The 19074-nt window shown below is 41.0% G+C and overlaps 1 protein-coding gene across 7 annotated transcripts; it reads left to right on the top strand.

Moving 5' to 3' along the window:
* Positions 1-2637: 2637 nt before the first annotated feature.
* GOLGA1 (golgin A1) lies at positions 2638-18755 on the top strand. 7 transcript variants are annotated; one of them, XM_015879455.3, is made up of 23 exons: positions 2638-2721; positions 3043-3354; positions 4118-4208; positions 4874-4948; positions 5442-5539; positions 5893-5925; positions 6645-6773; positions 7059-7228; positions 7595-7706; positions 7814-7909; positions 8112-8237; positions 8915-9010; positions 9470-9565; positions 9804-9956; positions 10159-10254; positions 10626-10715; positions 11894-11996; positions 12876-13033; positions 13498-13656; positions 14181-14240; positions 15198-15368; positions 15921-16007; positions 16285-18755. In XM_015879455.3, exons 2-23 carry the CDS (start codon positions 3220-3222, stop codon positions 16363-16365), a joined length of 2415 nt encoding a protein of 804 aa, XP_015734941.1. In that variant the 5' UTR covers positions 2638-2721; positions 3043-3219; the 3' UTR covers positions 16366-18755. The 7 variants fall into 7 exon arrangements, 4 of the variants coding, with proteins under 4 accessions (XP_015734941.1, XP_085377151.1, XP_085377152.1 ...); XM_085521025.1 differs by having other exon boundaries at positions 16226-16434; XM_085521026.1 differs by lacking the exon at positions 16285-18755 and having other exon boundaries at positions 15812-15938.
* The last annotated feature ends 319 nt before the right edge of the window (positions 18756-19074 follow it).

Genomic DNA, 19074 nt, shown 5'->3' with positions numbered 1-19074 from the left:
GTTCAGAGGGATTGCTGCTGACAGGGGTATTCAAAGATAAACAGAACTCCTGTTCTGTTAGTAAGAGTGCAAAGGTGTACCTTGCAAAGAAAAAGGCTGATACCTTCTGTCTGCTCTAGCTGTAGATGGATAAGCATCTAGTCATGGATTCTGAGCCAGCCCCCTCCCTTCTGACCCAAAACAACTGCTTTCAAGATGAAAAGTGGTATTTTCTCTCCAAGTAAAAGCTTGTCTTGTTTGAACTTACTGAGTCATTCTAAAGTTGTGCTACTGTGTGCTGTGTGCTATGGTCCTAGGTACCTTCTCTGTGTATGCTTGTACGTACTGAAGAAAACTTTGGTTTGTGTATTTAGCAGTCCTGGCTGGAAGTGAGGGGAAGACCGAACCATTTTTGAGTGAGAACAGATCCCTTTCTTCTCAGGCCTAATGCCTTCCCTCTTGTCTTGCTAACCTTTTGCTTATGTTAATGGAGAAGACTTGCCATCACCAGGCAAGGGTAAATTCTGTATGTTATGTACTATGAGAGGAAAATGTGAGCTGTACTGAATGTCTGTGTATTGGACTGCTTCTGCCTAGCTTCCTATTTCCTCTGCATGTAATGCATTTGAATTAATCCTACTTTCAGAGGAGGCACCTCTATTCCTACCCCTGTTCAGAACATCATAGCCACGATTAGTATTGCTGCCTTCTCTTTTCACCTTTTTGACTCATCAAAATAATAGTGGGAAGGGAAGAGAGGGAAATGAATCTGCAGCTATTTTTTACTACTGGGGTGTGCTGTCTCGTTTTCTTCATGCACAACTAAATGGAGCACTAGCTCTGTGAGCTTTGCAAACTGGAGTTGCTCCCTGGAGTGCTTTCTTGAGAAGTTTCAGGACTGTTTGTTTGAGTAGTCTATCAAACAGTATCTGTCAGGTAAGACTTAATAAAGCTCTCAAGATCATTCCATAGGGAGATGTGCAGAGATGCCTTTTAAGGATCACAGGAGATAGATGGAGATGGGGAATTAGGCTTCAGATAATCATCTTCATAAGGTACGAAGTGAGTAGTTCTGGTCAGGCAGCTCCTCTAAGAATGAAAGTATCTATCATTCCATTGCTCACCCACAGGCATGCTGTTGTGAAGTGCCTCCCCCCGCTCTGCCTTCATCCTTACACTGTAACTCCATGCTGTGCCCGACGTCTGCTTTTCCTATAAGCTAAAAAGCTTGGAATCCGTCTGGACAACTTGTTTTTCATTTTGTTTTGTGTTTTGTTTTGTCTTGAGACTTCTTTTGTAACAGCTTTATCTATGTTAGATTCTTCAGTAGGTGTTTGTATTACAGGTCACTAATGATGGCAGTAGCAGAGCCCTCAGTCCTGCCCTTTCCAGACCAAGTGGCTGCCTGGGTGTCAGCAGCTGATCTGTGATGGCTGCAGCTGTTCTGTGGCTGAGGAGCTGCGCAGCCTGAAAACTGTTAAAATCCCTTGGTGACTTTGCATAGCAGCACTGTCAGCTTGTGTGAGGGGTGTTGGTGTGGAGGGCAGGGCAGAAGTCTGCAAAGTGAAGAGGTTACAATTGCTGAGATGGCTCTCTGACATTTTCTAGTGTCTTTGACTTCTAGAGCAGTTCTGTTTCTGTGACCAAATCTATTGCATGTGCTTTGAAGATTCAGATATCTGCAACTAGAACAGGAGGAATACATCAATTTATTTTATTCTTCTGGGGTTTTGTTGTTGTTTTTTTCACTCTAAACCATTCCTCTGCCAAAACAAAAGAGATTTAGTTTGAGATTTTCAAATTGGATCATTTGGAATATCAAAGAGCATCTCTGCATCTTGTTGGTGCACACAGAGATGTTTTGCCCTTGAAGCTCCTACTTTCACATTGCAGCTGCTGTTCCCTGGCCCAAAGGTGCCCTGGAGCCTCCTGCTTTGCAGCTGTTCAAGGATGAAGGCTTGTTCTTGCTATGGGCCCCGCTGGCACTGCAGGGCTCCTTTGGCACGTGTTGGTCATTGCTTCCTTCATCGGGGCTGTGTTAGGGCTGGTTCTGCCTGCAGGGCCCCAGAGCAGGAGCTGTGCCCTGCAGTGCAGCCATGCAGCAGAGCAGGGCTGGGCCTGCACTGCAGTGAAACCAGAAATCAGAACTTTTGGTACCCAAAGTCATTCTATAATGGATTAGCTCGAAGTTATTTGACAGCCACATGCCTGTACATCGTATTTTGGTAAAAGCAGATATTTTACTTAAAATAGAGATATATGAATAAAAGTTTTGGAGCAAATAGGTTTTTTTTTGTTTTTTTTTTTTTGTTTTTTTCCATTTTCCAAAGGCTCTGTAAATTGCCAAAGCAATGTAATGCCAGAGAGTTCTATCTATGTTGGTGTCTGGGAGGAACGCGATGTGTTTGTATTACTGCTGCAATTGTCGGGGGGAAGTGAAAGCTGAGCTGGAAGTGCGAGTGGGTCTGTGTCGGTTGGGCGCTGCACAAACAGCTCGGTTACGGCTCTGTACCGGCAATGACAATAAACGCTCGGGGCGGGGCTGCCCGCTGCTGCCATCACCCGGTGTGCCGCCTCTTGCACTGCCGCGGGACGGGGGGGCGGGGCGGGGCGGGCACGTTGCGCATGCGTACCGGACGGCGGCGCTTCCGCCCGCGCGGCACTTCCGGGTCAGCGACGGCGGCGTCGCGGGGTCCGGGCGGCGGCGGACGAGACGAGGCCGGGCCAGGCCGCGGGACGGCGGTGAGGGCGAGGGCCGTACTGAAACGGGCCGTACTGCAGCGGGTTGTATTGCAACGGGCCGTATTGCACCCGGGGACCGCGGCCGTCTCCGAACAAGCGGCAGCTGCCGGGAACGGGCCGCCCGAGCTCGCCCTGTCGTTGGTGGCGCCGCGCTGCCCCGGGGCCGGGCCCAATTCTGGGGTGGGGGCACCGGAGGGTCCGTGCGGTGCGGCGGGGTCGTGGCGGGCTGTGAGGGGTTGTAAAGTACCTAAAAAAGCGTGTAGTTATCTCTAATGGGGGTGGACGTCTTCAGCATGGAAGCCTTATCGCCTCAATTTACAGGTGTTGTTAGGCCATGGAGGCTGTAATGGAACGAGAAATGCAATAAAGCGGAGTGGATGAAGCACAAAATTAAATCTCAGCTTCTGGAAGCTGTAAGCAGAGCATCGATGCGTTAGACATATCACAGGCACCGGCTTTTTGAAGCACCCGGCACTGCCAGTGCTACGGAGTAGTAAAATGTTTGCGAAACTGAAGAAGAAGATCGCAGAAGAGGCAGCTATTGCTCCCAGGCCCGGGGGGGCGGCCAGGATCCCACGATCCATCAGCAAAGAGTCCATCACCTCCGTGGGAGCGGACTCGGGAGATGACTTTGTGAGTTCTGCCTTACTCTGAGTTTGGGTTCTTAAGCCACGTTTGTGTCGCTGCTTTCCAGGATCCATTTTAGGTGTGCTGTGTGAGCTGAGAGTGCCCTGTGGTACCTCTGTAGGTGTATGTCTTAATATGCAGATGAATCAGTAGCTTGAGTCAGCTTAAATACCAAAGGGAAAATATTGTTCTGTTTACCATCAGAGTTACTTGTTTACCCATGTAAACATTAGTTACAAAGCTGTCTCAATAGAGAACATCATTCAGCACATGTAGGACGTTGAATAAATGTTGAGTGAACAAGTATGTGAGATGCCTAGTAGTGAAATTAATTTCTGAAGCGGTAAGAAAGCAGGAATTCCAAACTCCAAAACTTGGTATTCATTTAACTGTTCTTAATGCAGATTTTATACAGCTAGAAAGCCATAGAGAGTCCTGTGTCATTTATGCTTTGGATTTAACTTGGAATGACTGTTGAGTTCATTCCACATAAAGATTGTTGCTCTTTTTTCCTAGTTTCTAATTTGTCCAGAAGGCTTTTTCTCTGACCCGTCCCTTCTGAGCCCGGCATCATTAGAGCCTGATTTCCTTTTTCCCCCAGCCATTCTGTTGTGCCACCTTCTTAGTGGTGGGTTAGAACAAACTGCTTTCTGCAGTAGGCAGTTATAAAAGAATTCCTCGCTGGGCAGTGTTTGTTGTTGTAGAGTTAGTATGTAACAGGATCGTTTTGAGTACATCTCTTTAGTTACATGGTTGTTCTTCTGTCGAGGCTTCTGATGGAAGCAGTTCTAGAGAGGATCTTTCATCCCAGTTGTTCAGAAGAAATGAACAAATAAGAAAACTGGAAGTCAAGTTGTCTGGTACGTGTCTTGATACATGTAAGATTTGATTGCTTAGAAGATAGTTTCCTTTCCACTTCAGTGTTCAGAGTTATGAAAAATGTTTGTTTCATTTTAGAAAGTTAACTTGTAGTACGCCCCTATCATTTTCATCTAGGTAGCATTTCTGCCCCTGTGCTTCAAACAGTCTTTCCCCCTCCACCCCCCTTTTTTATTATTCTATGTATGTGATGATTTGTTTCTCTTAGGATCTAAGACTTCTGATGTTGACAGGTGAAATGAAGAAAGAGGAAAGAATTCAGCATAAAACAGTCGCAAGGCTGTTTTGCTTTCTAGGATAATACCTCGTTCCATAGAGCTGTCAGTAAGGGTTCTGCTCTGACACTCCTTTCCATCCCTGTTGTATGGAGTGGAACTTCTCGTGTAGCTACCAGCACTAGGACAGACCCTCTTGTTTGTACCACTCATTTACCCTACGGACAGTGGAGGGCTACTTGCTTCTGTTCATTGTTACAGTCACCCAAGTTTTCCTCAGCAGAAATGATTTTCTAGTTGAGAAAATCATTGCCATTTTCCACTCATCTTTTGTTTTTTTTTTTCTCCCCCCTCCCCTTTTTTTTCCCCCCCCTGTTTCCTTCCCTAATGTCTGTCCATTCCTGGTCTGTGCTTCTCCCTCCTAACACAAGATTATGCTGATCAGATCCGAAACTTGCAGAAGATAAAAGAGAAGCTTGAAAATGCATTAGAAAAGCATCAAGATTGTACGTATTTATTTTTTAATCTCTATTATGGTTGAAAATTGCTATGGTTTAAATATATCTGGAAAGAAACAATTTTTACATACAGTTTTTTAAACATTTATTTTCAAACTGTATACATGCAAGCTGCAAAGAAGTAGAACACAGGCTCCTGCCTTGCTAATGATGTAATAACAGCAGTGATGTGCTGGTTGTTGAACAAAGCTCATATTATGCGCTATTTGGCAAATTTGGGGCTAATGTGTAGAAGAGACTTTGCTGAAACGTACGGCTTTGCTGTAGTCCAGCTTAGAACAGGAGACATCTTTTGTTACTTCAGACACTTCTCTCACATGCAGGCAGTGTTATGTGATGAGTGGTGCAGTATTAGTGCTAGAGCTGAGATGGTGCTGAATGCTTGAAGAAGCAGCTCTATAAATATATGGATAACATAGAAATTTCAGAAGCAATTTTAAAATATGGATTTTTAATACAGTTGGTGCTTTTCTGTTGGTAGCTTCTATGAGGAAACTTCAAGAGCAGAATGAAGCCCACCAGGCCAACCGAGCCAAGATGGCTGAAGGAATGGCTTTGGCCTTAGAGAAAAAGGACCAGGTAACGGAGCTTAACAACTGAGCTTTTGTCTGGCTGTGGAGATGTACTCAGAGTACATTAATTAAAGTAGCTTTTCTGTGTTGATGCCATTGTGGTAGACCTTGTTGCCATTTTTATCTTATTTTATTTGAGTAATACTTATGTATATTCAGATAACACAAATTAGTCTAGCTTTTATGTATAAAATACTATCTGTTATTTTTATTTTGGTAATAGCTTTTTTCATCATTTCTTCATCTTAATATTTCTGCTATCACTACAGATTCTTTTTATTTTTCTTTTTTCCTTACTTGCTGTACTCAAAAGTCTGCAGCTGGGTTGTGATTTTAATTCTTTCTTTCTTTCTTGTTCAGGAGTGGATGGAAAAATTGAGTCACATTGAAAAGGTAATTAAGCTTTTGATTTGTTTAATGTTTTTGAGCAGTGCCCTGCATATTTTCTGTAGCGTAGCTCTGTTGGGCTCTTTCTTTGCTGGTTGATCAGTGAGTAGTCGGAGATCTGCCTTTGTTAGCAGCCCCAGTGTTTCACGAGATATTTCTGGAGTTAATGGTCAGTGTGGAAGTGAAGAATGGTGGGTTGCAAGGAGAAACATCTTGGACTTTTCTAAGGTGGAATCAGTTTCCTTAATTATAGATGAGACAGCTGGAATGCAGAAAGACGTGGTGATATGGTCTGAGCTCATTAGCTGGTCATCTGTTTCATAAAAGAAAGGAATCTATTAGGCAGGAATTTTCTTAGTGTAGGATTTCAGCCTTGCAGCCGCTGTTTATAATTAAAAGTTTAAGTACCTCTAATTATGAAGATCTTGAGTGTGCTGCTGTTTGCTGTTGATTATTTAGATAGGTTAAATCTACCTCGTGAGTTGAGCATGGCAATGAAGGCAGCTTAAGAAAAAGCAAAAACAAAATATTCAAAACTCAGTGATATCCCCCACATTGCCAACTGCAAGTTGAATTAGAGGGAGTTCTGGTCCTATGTATAGCACTGTCACAGAGCCTTGTGGATGCAGGATAGGTTTATTTCCCACATAATTTAATTGACCTCCCACTGACTTCAAATTAGCATATAGATGTTCTTGGATTCCTTTTTTTTGTCTGTTTATCAGGAAAAAAAAATGCTTGAAACGCAGTTACAAGAAATGAGGGAGCAGAGTTTGAACCTTTTTCAAAAGAGAGATGAAATTGATGAACTGGAAGGATTTCAACAGCAGGAAATGGCCAAAGTTAAACACATGGTAACATTACTTTGAATATGACTTTTTTTACTAAAATTGCTGTTGGAACACCCAGTGGAAATACTGCATTAACTTTTGTTTACCCTTAATGCTTGCATCTAGCTTGATTCCATGTCTATGTCCTATCAGTAGGTACATGCATACAGGATTGCATGGAGTATTTTAACAGAGACTTTTCTGGGAGTTGCTTCACTTAATTTATCTCGTAACTTAATAAGGGAGACAAATAAGAAGACTCTGCCAGTTTTACCAATTCATACTTATTGCTAATGTTCTGGTATTCAGCTTTTGAAAAAGGAAGAATCTCTAAGCAAAGCAGAGCAGGAACTAGAGGCACGCACTCGAGAACTAATCCACACTAAGGAGATGCTTCAGGAAGCAAGCACCGAGTCATCAGGCTTACAGAAAGATCTTCAGGAGTTGCAGGAGCGGTTCTTGGAGCTGGAGGCACAGAGGTATTGGGTGTATTTTCATAAAGAGTGTATTTCTCCTGTATTTTCTGTCCAAATCTGTCTTTTTTGGGAAGTGTTTATATATGCAATGAACTGACTAATTCTAGTATGCTAGCGTGGATGTAAAAGCCACATTGATGTGTCTTTTCAAGCCAGTTGAAGAATAATTGTTTAGGATTTTACAAGCTTGTTTTTCATGAATACTTAACAACTACCTCTTTGGAAAATGTAGAACAAATACGGTGGCTGGCGATCTGGTTGGAAATCTGGTTGATGCTGCTCAGTCCATTTATCCTTTAGCAGATAATTCTGCCAAATGTTATTTTTCTGGAACGCTATGTCACTTTTTTTTCCGTTGTTTTTGTGAAGAGATGAACTGCTGACAGCTGAGAGGAACGCGGAAAATAAGATCACTGCTCTGGAGCTGAGAGAACAGGAGCTACAAACTGTCATTCAGCACCTCTCAGTAGACTTGCAAAATGTAAGTTTCACATTAGGGATTTGATTCAAAGGACCCCATCTACAGAAGCTAGATTACATATCCACTGTGGAATCTTAAGATTCGGAGCAAGAAATTTCTCTTTTTAGGCTCGAGTTGCTGGTTCTGGATGTGAGAAGAGACTGGAAACATTACGGGCAGAGCACGAATCTCTGAAGGTGGAATATGAACAACACAAGCTAAAGGTTAAGTATTTGCAGGTGTATCTGGTGTAAGCATGTACACTTGGGTAATGCATTCTGTGTTTGAAGTGTGGTGTCTCTTAAATGTTTTAGCATCCTATTGTCTTTTCATACAGAACTAATAGCACTTCCAAGTCAAACCACAGTGAATTAGATAAAAGTCTGGCAATGAAAGGAGAATCTGTGATTTTTTTTTTTCCCGCAGATGACTTTTGAATTTGCTGAGAGAAGTAAACTTGTTCAACAGTTGCAGGAGAAAGTGTCTTCCTTGGAAAAGAAGTTAGAAAGAAATCTTTCAGGGGATGAACACATACAGGAACTGCTCAAGGAGGTAATTTTATATTTATAGACTGACTAAAAGTGCAATCGTAAGGGATTATTTTAGAATATACATTGCTTACTACACATGGAAACAATATATGATGCAGGCATGTTTGTCTCTTTGGTGGACAAGCTTGTGTGGGTGGCTGCATTGGGCCCATTTATGTACATGCTGCACAGATGTTTGCATTGGTGTTTCTGCACTATTTGTTTAGGCAGTGCATCTGTCAGTTTAGAAGGGAAAGAGCAGTTTTTTTAACATGCCCACAAATGCAGAGCAGCTGAAGAATATTATTGGTTAATCCTTATGGAGAACAGTGCACTATTTCTTGGTATTCATCTTCTATAATCATGATTCCCAAAGCATTGGGGTGGGAATGGGAAGCTGATTTGCGCATATGTGTATAAGCAGAACGTTGCATATTCAACACTTGAGCCTCAGAATTGTTATGAAACAGTTGAGAACGTGAAGATATTTGCTTCTTGTTAGTGTTCTTTTCACTACTTGATCTTTTTCCAGAGCTGATGCTCCTGTTTTAGAGTTACCTTGGAGCAATGTTTTCCTGTCTGGATCAGAAAAAACTGTTCAAGTTTAGTATTGTATGATTAATGAAATTCAAAGAAACATCTTAATTAAAATCTCTTTGTCCATCCTACCCTCTGTTCTTAACCCAATATAATCTTCAGAAAGCGTCTCTTGAGCAGAAACTAGATGAAACCAGTCAACAGATGTTAACAGACAGAATGCATCATGCTAATGCTGTGAACCAGTTAGAAACGCAGGTGAGTTGTTTTTTTTTCCCCCCCTACAAATTCCTAACTATTTCCAGCCTCTTTACACCCAGTAGCTCTTACTGTCAGTACATTTGTGTTTTTGCTATGTTATGCTATGTGTCCCGTTTAGTTTTCAAAGGAAGGTCTAATTGAGTGGCTCAGGTCGTCTCTCCACCTACAGAGATGGGGAGGTGTCTAGAGGTTCTAAAGTTAAGACTTTTTGTGCTGATGTTTTGTACTGTAAGAAATAAGTAGCTAAATTAGAAGCATTGCTGCTCAAGGTCTGCAACAATAAAGAGTATTTAAAGGAAACAGCACATGTCAAGTAGACATTCCCTCTGAACTATGTAGTTTCACATTTTAATGTTTACCTGCCCAGTTGTGTCATTCTGTGTTCTATATGTTGTTTTCCTTTTTAGTAATGTAGATGTCAGTGGATAAGGAAGTTAATGTGCGGTTATATTTTAGAATAGAGAACTGGAACAGAAACTACAGATTGCAACAGAAGCATTGAAAACAAGCAAAGAGGCAGCTTGTGAGCAGGATCTGGAGATCAAGAAGTTGGTGAGTATGCTGTATTATGTTTGTGGGACCAATAGCAAGCCAGTATTTCAGCATTTGTTACTCAATTGTTTTGTTACTGTTTGTCTCCTAAACTAGTAGTGTTTGTATGTGAGCTCCTGGCACTGCTACCAAATAAACAGAGTTGCTAACGTTGGAGTGTATGTGATGTGCAAATACATCCAATTCTTATTAGAGCTTAAAATATCATTTTTTAACTTTGTGTTCATTTCCTCGTAAGCAAATGGATCTAGGAAATGAAAGAAGTAAACTTCAGCAGCAGGTTTTAAGTGAGAAACATCAGTATGAACAGAAGGTTTCTGAGCTAGAGTCTCGAATTGCTGCTCTTCAAACAGCTTGGGAGTCTGACAAAACAGCTGCTCAGCACAAGATAGTAAGTACAGAAATAGTCTTCACAGAATGATTTTAACAAAGCTGATGGACCTTGCATGTTGTCTGAATGTGCTTACTTAGAGTTCCCAGCATTGTAGTGGGAGATCTAATGCTTTGAAAAACTAAATATGAATTGAATGTATTTGTTTACACAAAGCATTGGAACACTTGTACCTAGTACTTAAGCAGTCTTTATTTTACAGAGCCAACTGGAAAAGGAAAATGAAAATCTTAATGGAAGCAGAGAAGAGTATGAGAGTTCTTTAAAAAAACAAGAATCTGTAGTGAACAAGCTAAAGGTAAGTGTTTAATTAGTCGGTGATACTGGTTAAGTATTGAGCCTAATCTGAGAAACATTTACTGGTAAAGTGTGTTATGTTCTCAGTGCTCGGGAATCACATTATGTTCAGGTTCTATGTGCTTAGAGTTGTAAATCATCATTTGTACTCAGTAGAAATACTTCTGAAAAGCATTACAAATGTGTGATCCTTTCCTGAAGCAGAATGTTTGAGTCTGTCTAAAAATACATTACCTTATCGTCAGGTGTGAAGGGCTTTTAAATCCTGTTTGCAGTAACAAAGACATAGTAGTCCCAATATCGAATAGTTAGGTAGAACTTGGACAGGTTGTAGTTCTCTCAAGTAACTTCTAAATTACTTTTGGTTTGCAGGAAGAATTGATCAGCAGAGAGACTGTCAATACTGAAATTGCCAACACCTTGAAAGAAACAGAAAAACAAAAGGACAAATTGCAACAGCAGGTTGGTTAATATCAGCAATCTAAAATACGTACAGGCACTCCAACATTCCAGAGATCAGACGAGCCTTGGAATTATGTTCCTGAGTATTATGATAATTAGTGAAATCATCTTCAGTATGGAAGATAGACTTGGCTCCCTCAGTAATCGTAAAGGGATCTAATCAATTTATGTGAGTTAAATCAACACAAGAATACAAATCCAATACAAAAATACAAGTACGGCTGGCTGCAAAGAGAGATACTCTTTTTGTTGGTAGTTTAGTAGGCTGAAGGATTATGGCAGGTTGTGGTAGTTGAGTATAAACTGAGAGGAAGAACAGTTGGTAGTGAATGAAGACATTTGCTCAGAATGAGGATGATTGGTGTTCCAGGACTCTTTAGTTTGTAGGATATGTAGTCCTGGTGGGCCAGCCTTCCTGAGGTGTTCACTAGTTTGTACTTTGGTTTCTATAAAAACAAACAAAAAACAAGGACAACAACCACAGCACCAAACACAACTACGAAGATATCCATCCTGTTGTGTTCCTTTCAGTGTTTATAATCACATCTTTGTTCCTCTGAAGCACAGCAGTTCAAAAATCGTAAATTTCCTAATAGAAAGGAGTTTGTATCCAAAAACTGAATACAGATATGGGTAACCTTATTTTGTTCTTCTGTTTTGTTAAAACCAGCATAGTGAATGATGTGAGCATTTGTTTTCTTTAACTGGGAACTGCCATCTAAGCAAATTTGACTGAATTTAGTTCCGTCTTTTAGTATCTGCATTATTCTGGAGCTGTTGTGTGTGCTTCCTTGTTTGCTTCAGCTGTGGGAAGGGCTACCAGATTTGCACAGTCGTTGTCTTACAGCTGCCACCTGCTGGCTATGAAGCAATCTGTACTTGTGGTACAGATTTATCAGAAGCTGAAGTGTGTTTTAGCTCTGGCAGTTCATTTATTAAAGTGCTTTCTAATGAGACCAACACTACGTAGTGATGCCTTCTGTGAACATCCATACTGTACTACCTAGCACATAGCTCAGGCAGCCCTTGTTTTGTTGTAGATACCATCTACTGCCTTCCACTCATGTAAGAATTCTTCAGTTCTTGACACAAAAAAAATAATCTGGAATATGTTGAAATCTTTCCATGGCCTCTTCTAGTTGTATATCCTTAATTTTGTTTGTTTGTCTGCTTTAAAGGTTTCACATTTGGCTTCTTCAATAAAGGAGAAAGACCAGCTTATTGATGAAAACTCTGGTATGCTTCTAAAACAGAAGGAAGAACTAAGCCAACTCAGCCGAGGTTAGATAAAACAAATCTACTGTATTCCAGACAGCTTTAACTGAACACAGTCTCTAGTTGTGGTGTCACTTATGTGTAGATGGAAATAAGAGAAATCTAGAATTATTACCATATTTAATCTATTTTAATTTTGAAAGTCCTCTGTCATTTGATGTCAGTCTTTTTCTTTCTAAACAAAAAACAACAAAACCCACCTTCTTAAAATCAGTGTTTTGCAGTGTTTTAATACAAGATAACAAATCTTACTGTACTTTCTGTTGCTGAACATATTATGCAAAACACAGGTAATAAAGAACTGATGCAGTTCAAAAACTGCTTCTTTGTACCACTTTAAAAACTGCACTTGCTTAAAAGACATAAGTTACATTTTTAAATTTGTAAGGTGATTTTCCACAGTTACACTTAAAAAATGAAATGCAGTCATCTTCATTCTGTTCCCAACACCTCTGTGTTCCTATTGTGTTGCCCTTACCTAGAAAGGCACCCAAAGTGTAACCTCCTGCTACACCATTCTGTGACTGGCTGGCAGCATCTGTCTGTGCCATTGCTGTATGTGCCTGCAGCCCCAGGTGCTCCTGTGCAGTAAGAGCACAAGTCACATGGTGTCTTCAGTCAGGTGGAGGTTTGTGTTCCTTTAGAAGAGGTATAATTGCTAATTGTGCTTTTAAGTATTAAAATCACTCTGACATTTGAAGAGATAGATTGCTCCTATGCAAAAATATGCATGTGAGCTTGGGTGGTTTGAATTCTGGGTCTTTGTTATAGAGCAAAGCAAAAAGGTCAGGATTTACTGTTGCACTAAGTTCTGTCTAAGAAAAATAATGAGAAAATCTCATTTGATTCAGTAGATTTGTACTAAGCAAGTTTTTTCATCCTTAGATCATGAAGCTGCACTCCTGCAAATACATCTGTTACAATCTGAAATAGAGGCATGTAATAACCAGGCACTGGAGAAAGAAGAAACAGCAAGAAAGGAAATAGAAGAATTGAAGTTACAGATACAGGAGTTCCTATTGGCCAGAGAACATGAGAAAAACGTGAGAGCCGATTACAAAGCTACTCTATTTACACTTCTCAGGAAAATTAGTAGGTGTGCAGGAGATCCCACTTCTGGTACGCCTTGGTGATATGCCATTATTTGTTGTTCCCCATCTTCTGCAAGAAAGCTGTGTGCTGTCACAACTGTGACTAGTTTGTGAAAGACACCAATTTATTTTATTTCACTTATAAAATGTCTTGAGGGGATTAAAGGAGGCAGAGACCCAAAAGCACCAAAAAGCACACACCACTGAGTGATGTGGAATGGATTATCAGTACTGCTTTCTGGTTTACAAAACAAGCAATGGGTCACAGTGAAAAAAGAACCAGAACCACCGCTATCCTCCCACTCCCACACACCAAAACAGACATACAAAAGCAATTAAGTTTTGCTTTCTCCCTGAAGACTGTTAATGGGCTGCAAATATCATACCTCTGCAATTTGCTGTTTTCATTTGTGTAGGTTTCAGAACTAGAAGAATCAGCAAGAGACTTGGATGAGCACTTACATCTTCCAGAAAATCGTGTGATAGAACAGAATGGAGAGGTAACAGCTACAGATGTCATTCAACTTCAGAAGGATAACAGAGAGCTGGAACAGCAAGTTGTTGAGAAAAACAAGGTAAACTAAAAAGCAGGAGTTTCTGTTGCAGTTAGGAAGCCTAATAATAGGTACCAAAGCTTTAGAAAGGCCTGAACAGGCTTACAAACTTGAGAGATCCAATCTGAATCCAGCGTTCTATGAGTGTTTCCCCAGCCTGGACTGTAAAAGCAGTAGTGAATGGAAATTGCAGCCAGAATTGCAGAGAAATCTCTGTGACACTTTCTGCTTCTGCTCCTTACCTATTCTGGAGAAAAGAAGCACCAGATGACACCAGTTACAGCTTTCTTGCTTCCCTTTTGTTTGAATTTGATTAATTTCTATCATGTTGTCACACTGAAGCCCAAGTTTCCTATTGCACACCTGCTAACATTGGCAGTTAGTATTGTGAGTTGTCCAGATTGCTTCTTTGGAGCTTTCAGTTTCTTTAATGAATGCTTTATTCTTTACATTCATTCACCTTGTTTTCTCTTCAGATACTTCTGTGTCAACGTGTGCCCGAACACTGAATGCTGTATTAATGCCATCTTTTGCTCTGCTTACAGATGATAAAGCAGCTACAGCAAAGAATGACAGAACTGAAAAAAACTCTCCAGAAGGAGTTGGTAAGTGTTCGGTTTCTTAGTCTCCCCAGCTGGCATTTGCTGAAAGGTACTTACAGTAGAAATTCCAAAGACTTGATTGCAAGCCTCAGTTTGTTTATTTACACGTGGTTAAAGACGCCGCCTTGCAACACTGGGGCCCGGAGTTCGAATCCCCCCTGTGGTGCAAGTGGTAGCAGGTGCCGCTCTGCTACACAGAGGCTCGAATCCCGGGGGCTGGACTCGATGATCTCTAAGGTCCCTTCCAACCCGCACGAAACTATGAAACTATGAAACTAGGAATGCTCACAGTTTCGTTGTGATTGCAGACAAATCTGTGCACCCTTAATATAAGGAAATGTGTCATTCTGGGTCTGTATTTACTTTATAGGTGGTGTGTTGGGTAGCCATCACTATTCAGATACTGCAACACTGGATTTCAGCTAGGGACTTGTATCTGGTAGTGTCTGGTTTTAAATGTTTCCATATATTGGATGACTGAGATTTGTGGTTGCTTCTCGGCTGTCATTCAGCTAAAATTCAGCCACAGGAGGAAGCTCTTCTTAAAATAGTTTCCCTCTCCAATAGAAAGTCCCTGTATTGTAAACATTTTCAAAGAGGGTTTAAAATATTCAAATTTTGTGATGTTTGGTTTTTTTGCCTGAACTTGAGAATTGCATTCTGTGTATTTGAAAAGCACGGAACAGGTGAAAGAACAATAATCAGATGTCAGTTTCTAGCCTGGAGCCAATTCTCCTGGTTTGGGTCTTACAGATGTAACTGACAGCAATTAAGATCTCTCTAGGGAGGTGTAAAGATACACTCCTCTGCTGTCATCACCTGAAGAATGAGAAGCTTATCCTACTGATGCCCTGGTTGTACCCGTCTTATGGGTACAAATGCTCTGTGTATTTGGTATCTCAGACCCAGATTTTCTCCCAGCATCAAACTGACACAACTGATTTTTCTCTTTTTCTTTAGAAAATAAGGCCGGACAGTGAGGTACCCGAAGTACGTGAAAAAACAAATTCTGAAGTGCCTAATGCTTCTGTGACTGTCACAAACAACTCTGATTTAAATGACTCGAGGGAGATAAACTTTGAGTACCTTAAACATGTTGTATTAAAATTCATGTCCTGCCGGGAGTCTGAGGTAAAGAATCCTGGGAAGATGGGTTGGTATGCTTGTCTTCTAAGTCTCTCTGTCTTTAGAAACTGGCAACTGGTACTTCCATGCCAGCTCAGTAGTTCTGCATATAAAAAGTAATTGATGCAGCACAATAAAGCAAAACAGCAGCATGTTTGGGAGCACAGATCATTAGGAACTAAATGAAAGGTGGGAGTGAGTTATGTCTAGAAGTTAAAGACATGAAGCTTCGAGGCATTCCCTCTGTACTAATCTAAAAAGCATATGGAGTATATGAGGTTATAGTAGCTGTGTACATAAGAAAGATAGCAAGAGAAACCAGAAAGGATATAAAGCACACGCTGTTGAGGTAATACTTATAAGAGATAATTCCTTGTGCATTTGGAGCTCCTTTATATTCCCCAAGTAATAGGGCATAGTGGAAGGTTTTACTGTTCTGCTCTTTGCAGTTTTAACTGAAAAGTCTGTGACTGAGCCTGCAGAAAAACTGTCACACTGTAGTCCAGAACACAGAGGCTGAGAGCATCACAAGCAGTAAGACACTGTGGTCTCTTGCAGGCATTCCATCTTATTAAGGCTGTGTCTGTGTTACTGAATTTTTCCCAAGAGGAAGAAAATATGCTTAAAGAAACCCTGGAGTACAAGGTAAGGATTTTCTTGCACCTGTAGCCTATAACTGGTCTTGCAGCAAAAGATGTGAATGCTCTCAGATGGTGGGAGATGCTGAAAAGTAGCTGTTCCTTCTGGATTTGATCATGTGAAACCGTTTTCCTTTTCACAATCTGAAGTCTGCAGAGTTCTGTTTTATAAATAGTTTCTACCTCATGTTGGAGTGATGCATACATAACATATTTTTGTTCCAGTCTCCAGCTTCTTAAAAGTGTGAACCTCGCATGATGTGTATTGTGCTTTCCTGTCCTAGATGTCGTGGTTTGGGTCAAAGCCATCTCCCAAAGGCAGTATCCGGCCCTCTATCTCGAGCCCAAGGACACTGTGGTCTTAAGGGACCCTGGAAACAGGCAGTCAGCATCCAGCCACGGTTTTTTTTCTGTGAAAAGAACACTGAACACCATTTCAGGTGTGTCTTAATCACTGTCATTGCAGTATTTTGTACAAGAACTTTGACACTGTTTACAAAAGTAATGCTGTGCAAGGAGGAACTTTCACTACAAACTGACACCTCTTGAGGGCTGGGATCAGGGACCTTTGTCTCAGTGGTCTCTCAATGGAAGTCAGCTCCTTGTGCTCACCAGACCTGTTATCTTGGCACCAAAGGGTAACGTTAACCTCACTAACATGGGTACTGGCAGTTCAAGCTTCTAACAGGTGCATCTGTTGTGATGATGATTCCAGCTTAAGTTAGGGAGTGTGAGGGTTGGATCACTCCAGGCAAGTGAAGCTTCCTTGTCTCATTGTGGAAAGCAGTGGGGAAAAAAATGTTGGCATTACTGTACTGAATTTGTGACAGTTTGAAACGACTTTCGAAGGACAGGAGCAGGAGCTTTTACCAAAAAAGGAATTTGCCTTGCCTTGTTATACTGACATAACTAATAGTCTGCATCTTTTCATATCACTGTGTAATATAAGGTGCATATATCCTGGCCTGCAGTCTTGAAGGCTGCATGTTGATCGTGATTATTTAATTTGAGAGCACAACTTTAGAGTTGTCCGATTTTACTTTTCTTAAAGAAAAAGCCTATTTAAAATGGTCTTAATTATAGTACCTAATTACTCAGTCGCCTTTAAAATGAATCAGTTGGGCTGTACCGTAGGTTGTTAGCACTGGGAAGAAGGGATAGGAAACCATTTTAAATTTTTAAAACTGAATTCCAGGTATTGTAAATGTACACTGCAAATAACTGCAAGTAACTGCAAATACTTTTATAAGAAAAAAGAAAAAAGGTTAAAAAAAATGATATAGGTATATATATATATACATTGAAAGAGCGTGAATAATATTGGTACTAAGCACTTTGGGCTTTCTTCTTACAAGTCTGCTAGCAACAAAATTTCATAACCGGTATCTTTTGTTGTGGCTTTGTGTAGTTCAGATACTGCTGCTTATAAACTGTTCTGAGCGTGTAGTGGGCTGCGAACTGTATCCTAACTACATGAGAAAAGACCACGGCTTAGGAGGTTTTTGGTTTCTAGGGCAAAATTCAACTCTTAACAAATTAGTCTTGGTTCTGGCAGCTTGTTTTCTTCTGCCTTAAGAAAAGGGGACTGAGCTGACACAGATGGGAAGCACAGTTTTGCCCTTCAGTTTTAACAGCACCACAAAATCTATCTGGGTATAGGAAGCAGCAATCAGGCTTCTTATAACTTGAATATATGTCTATATATAAGAAATATGATGAACAAGCTGCTATTCTGGTAATTCTCTTACAATGAGGTTTGTGTTACTAACAAAGATTTTTATTAAGTATATTTAATAAAATTCTACCTGTCGTGTAGTGGAGACGTGGTCATGTTCAGAGCTCTGACAGCTTTGCTGACAGGGGACATGAGTGACCTTGGTGGTGGTGGCAGGTGAGATACAGTGTTAGATTTACAGCACGGCAGCTGCTGTGAAAAGATGGAAGTATTTTACACAAGGCCAGTCACCAGAGCAGCAGACATGCTGCAGGTCTGTCCCCTTCTGGACTGGACCCATTTTTGTTAAGCAGCTGTACCCAAGATGTAGCTACTCACAGTAGCTGTTGCCTTGGCATGTTCCTTTTAAGAGCTAGGATCTACTTAAATACATTCAGTAAAACCAGCAGGACTCTCTCATATACTAAAACTTGATCCATGGCGCTTAACCATATAGAATAGGGAAGTTTATGGGAAGAGTAGAACTCCAATAGGAAAACAGACGATCAAAAAGTAGATTTCTGTACTGAAACAAAGCAGGGCAGGATAACAGCCCTGCGCATCAGGAGGGTCTTTAGAATATCTCCTTGCGCTGCTTCTGTGTGACTGGAGGGACAGGATTCTGGCAGGTCTCACTGCTGCAGCTGAATGACAGCTTCAGTTGCACCTGATTTGAACAGTTTCTGCTGTACAGTAATGAATGCAGTACAGGCAGCCTGCAAGAAGTGATACACAAACTTTAGATTATATATCGACTAACGCAACCAGGTTAGGATCCCAAAACTCATTAACTTAACAAACGAGTTGTCAAGTGTTGAATTTTCTTCAGCTGTCAGAGCAAGAATGGTGTGTGTGTGTATGTATATATGTACATATATATTAAAAAAAGCTAATGCACTTTCCCTTGTATAAAAACAGTGGTATACACAATCCTTTCTATGGCTGTTGAATTTCTTTCCTTCTATGCTGTAAATATGGATTGTATTATGAAACACTATGAAATTTGTGGTGCAATACATTTTGGATTAAAACTCTAATCTTCATTTCTTTCTCAGTCTTTGTGATCTTGATTGTGTCCACTGGGATGCTATGGCTGTTTGAAGCAGTTGTAAAGCATTGAGGCAAAACTTGATCCGTGTTAAGATTGTGCTGATGTGAAATTAAGGCCTGTTTCTCAGAGAATGAGTCAGGGTGCTTCTGCCTCCTGAAATCATCTCTAGGGACAGCTGCTGCTTGTGCTCTTAGCAGGTGCTAAATACAGACTGGCTGGATTACAGCCTCCCTTGGCAGCTGTGTCAGCTCTGCCAAAAGGAAGCAGGGCCCGGGCTCCGTGCAGCCAGAACCTGAGCACTGAGCTCAG

Source organism: Coturnix japonica, chromosome 21 (genome assembly GCF_054131305.1).
Source record: "Coturnix japonica strain WE chromosome 21, WE-NBRP24, whole genome shotgun sequence".
NCBI lineage: Eukaryota > Metazoa > Chordata > Aves > Galliformes > Phasianidae > Coturnix > Coturnix japonica.
Note: the sequence above shows the minus strand (reverse complement) of the source record. Positions and strands in the feature narration are given on the sequence as shown.

What these genes read in the sequence shown, in the direction of transcription:
- GOLGA1 (XM_015879455.3), top strand. Translation starts at nt 3,220, where the DNA reads ATGTTTGCGAAACTGAAGAAGAAGATCGCAGAAGAGGCAGCTATTGCT. An exon ending in TCTCAGTAGACTTGCAAAAT is followed by an intron (nt 7,707 to 7,813) that starts GTAAGTTTCACA and finishes TTCTCTTTTTAG; the next exon opens with GCTCGAGTTGCTGGTTCTGG. An exon ending in AAACTCTCCAGAAGGAGTTG is followed by an intron (nt 14,241 to 15,197) that starts GTAAGTGTTCGG and finishes CTTTTTCTTTAG; the next exon opens with AAAATAAGGCCGGACAGTGA.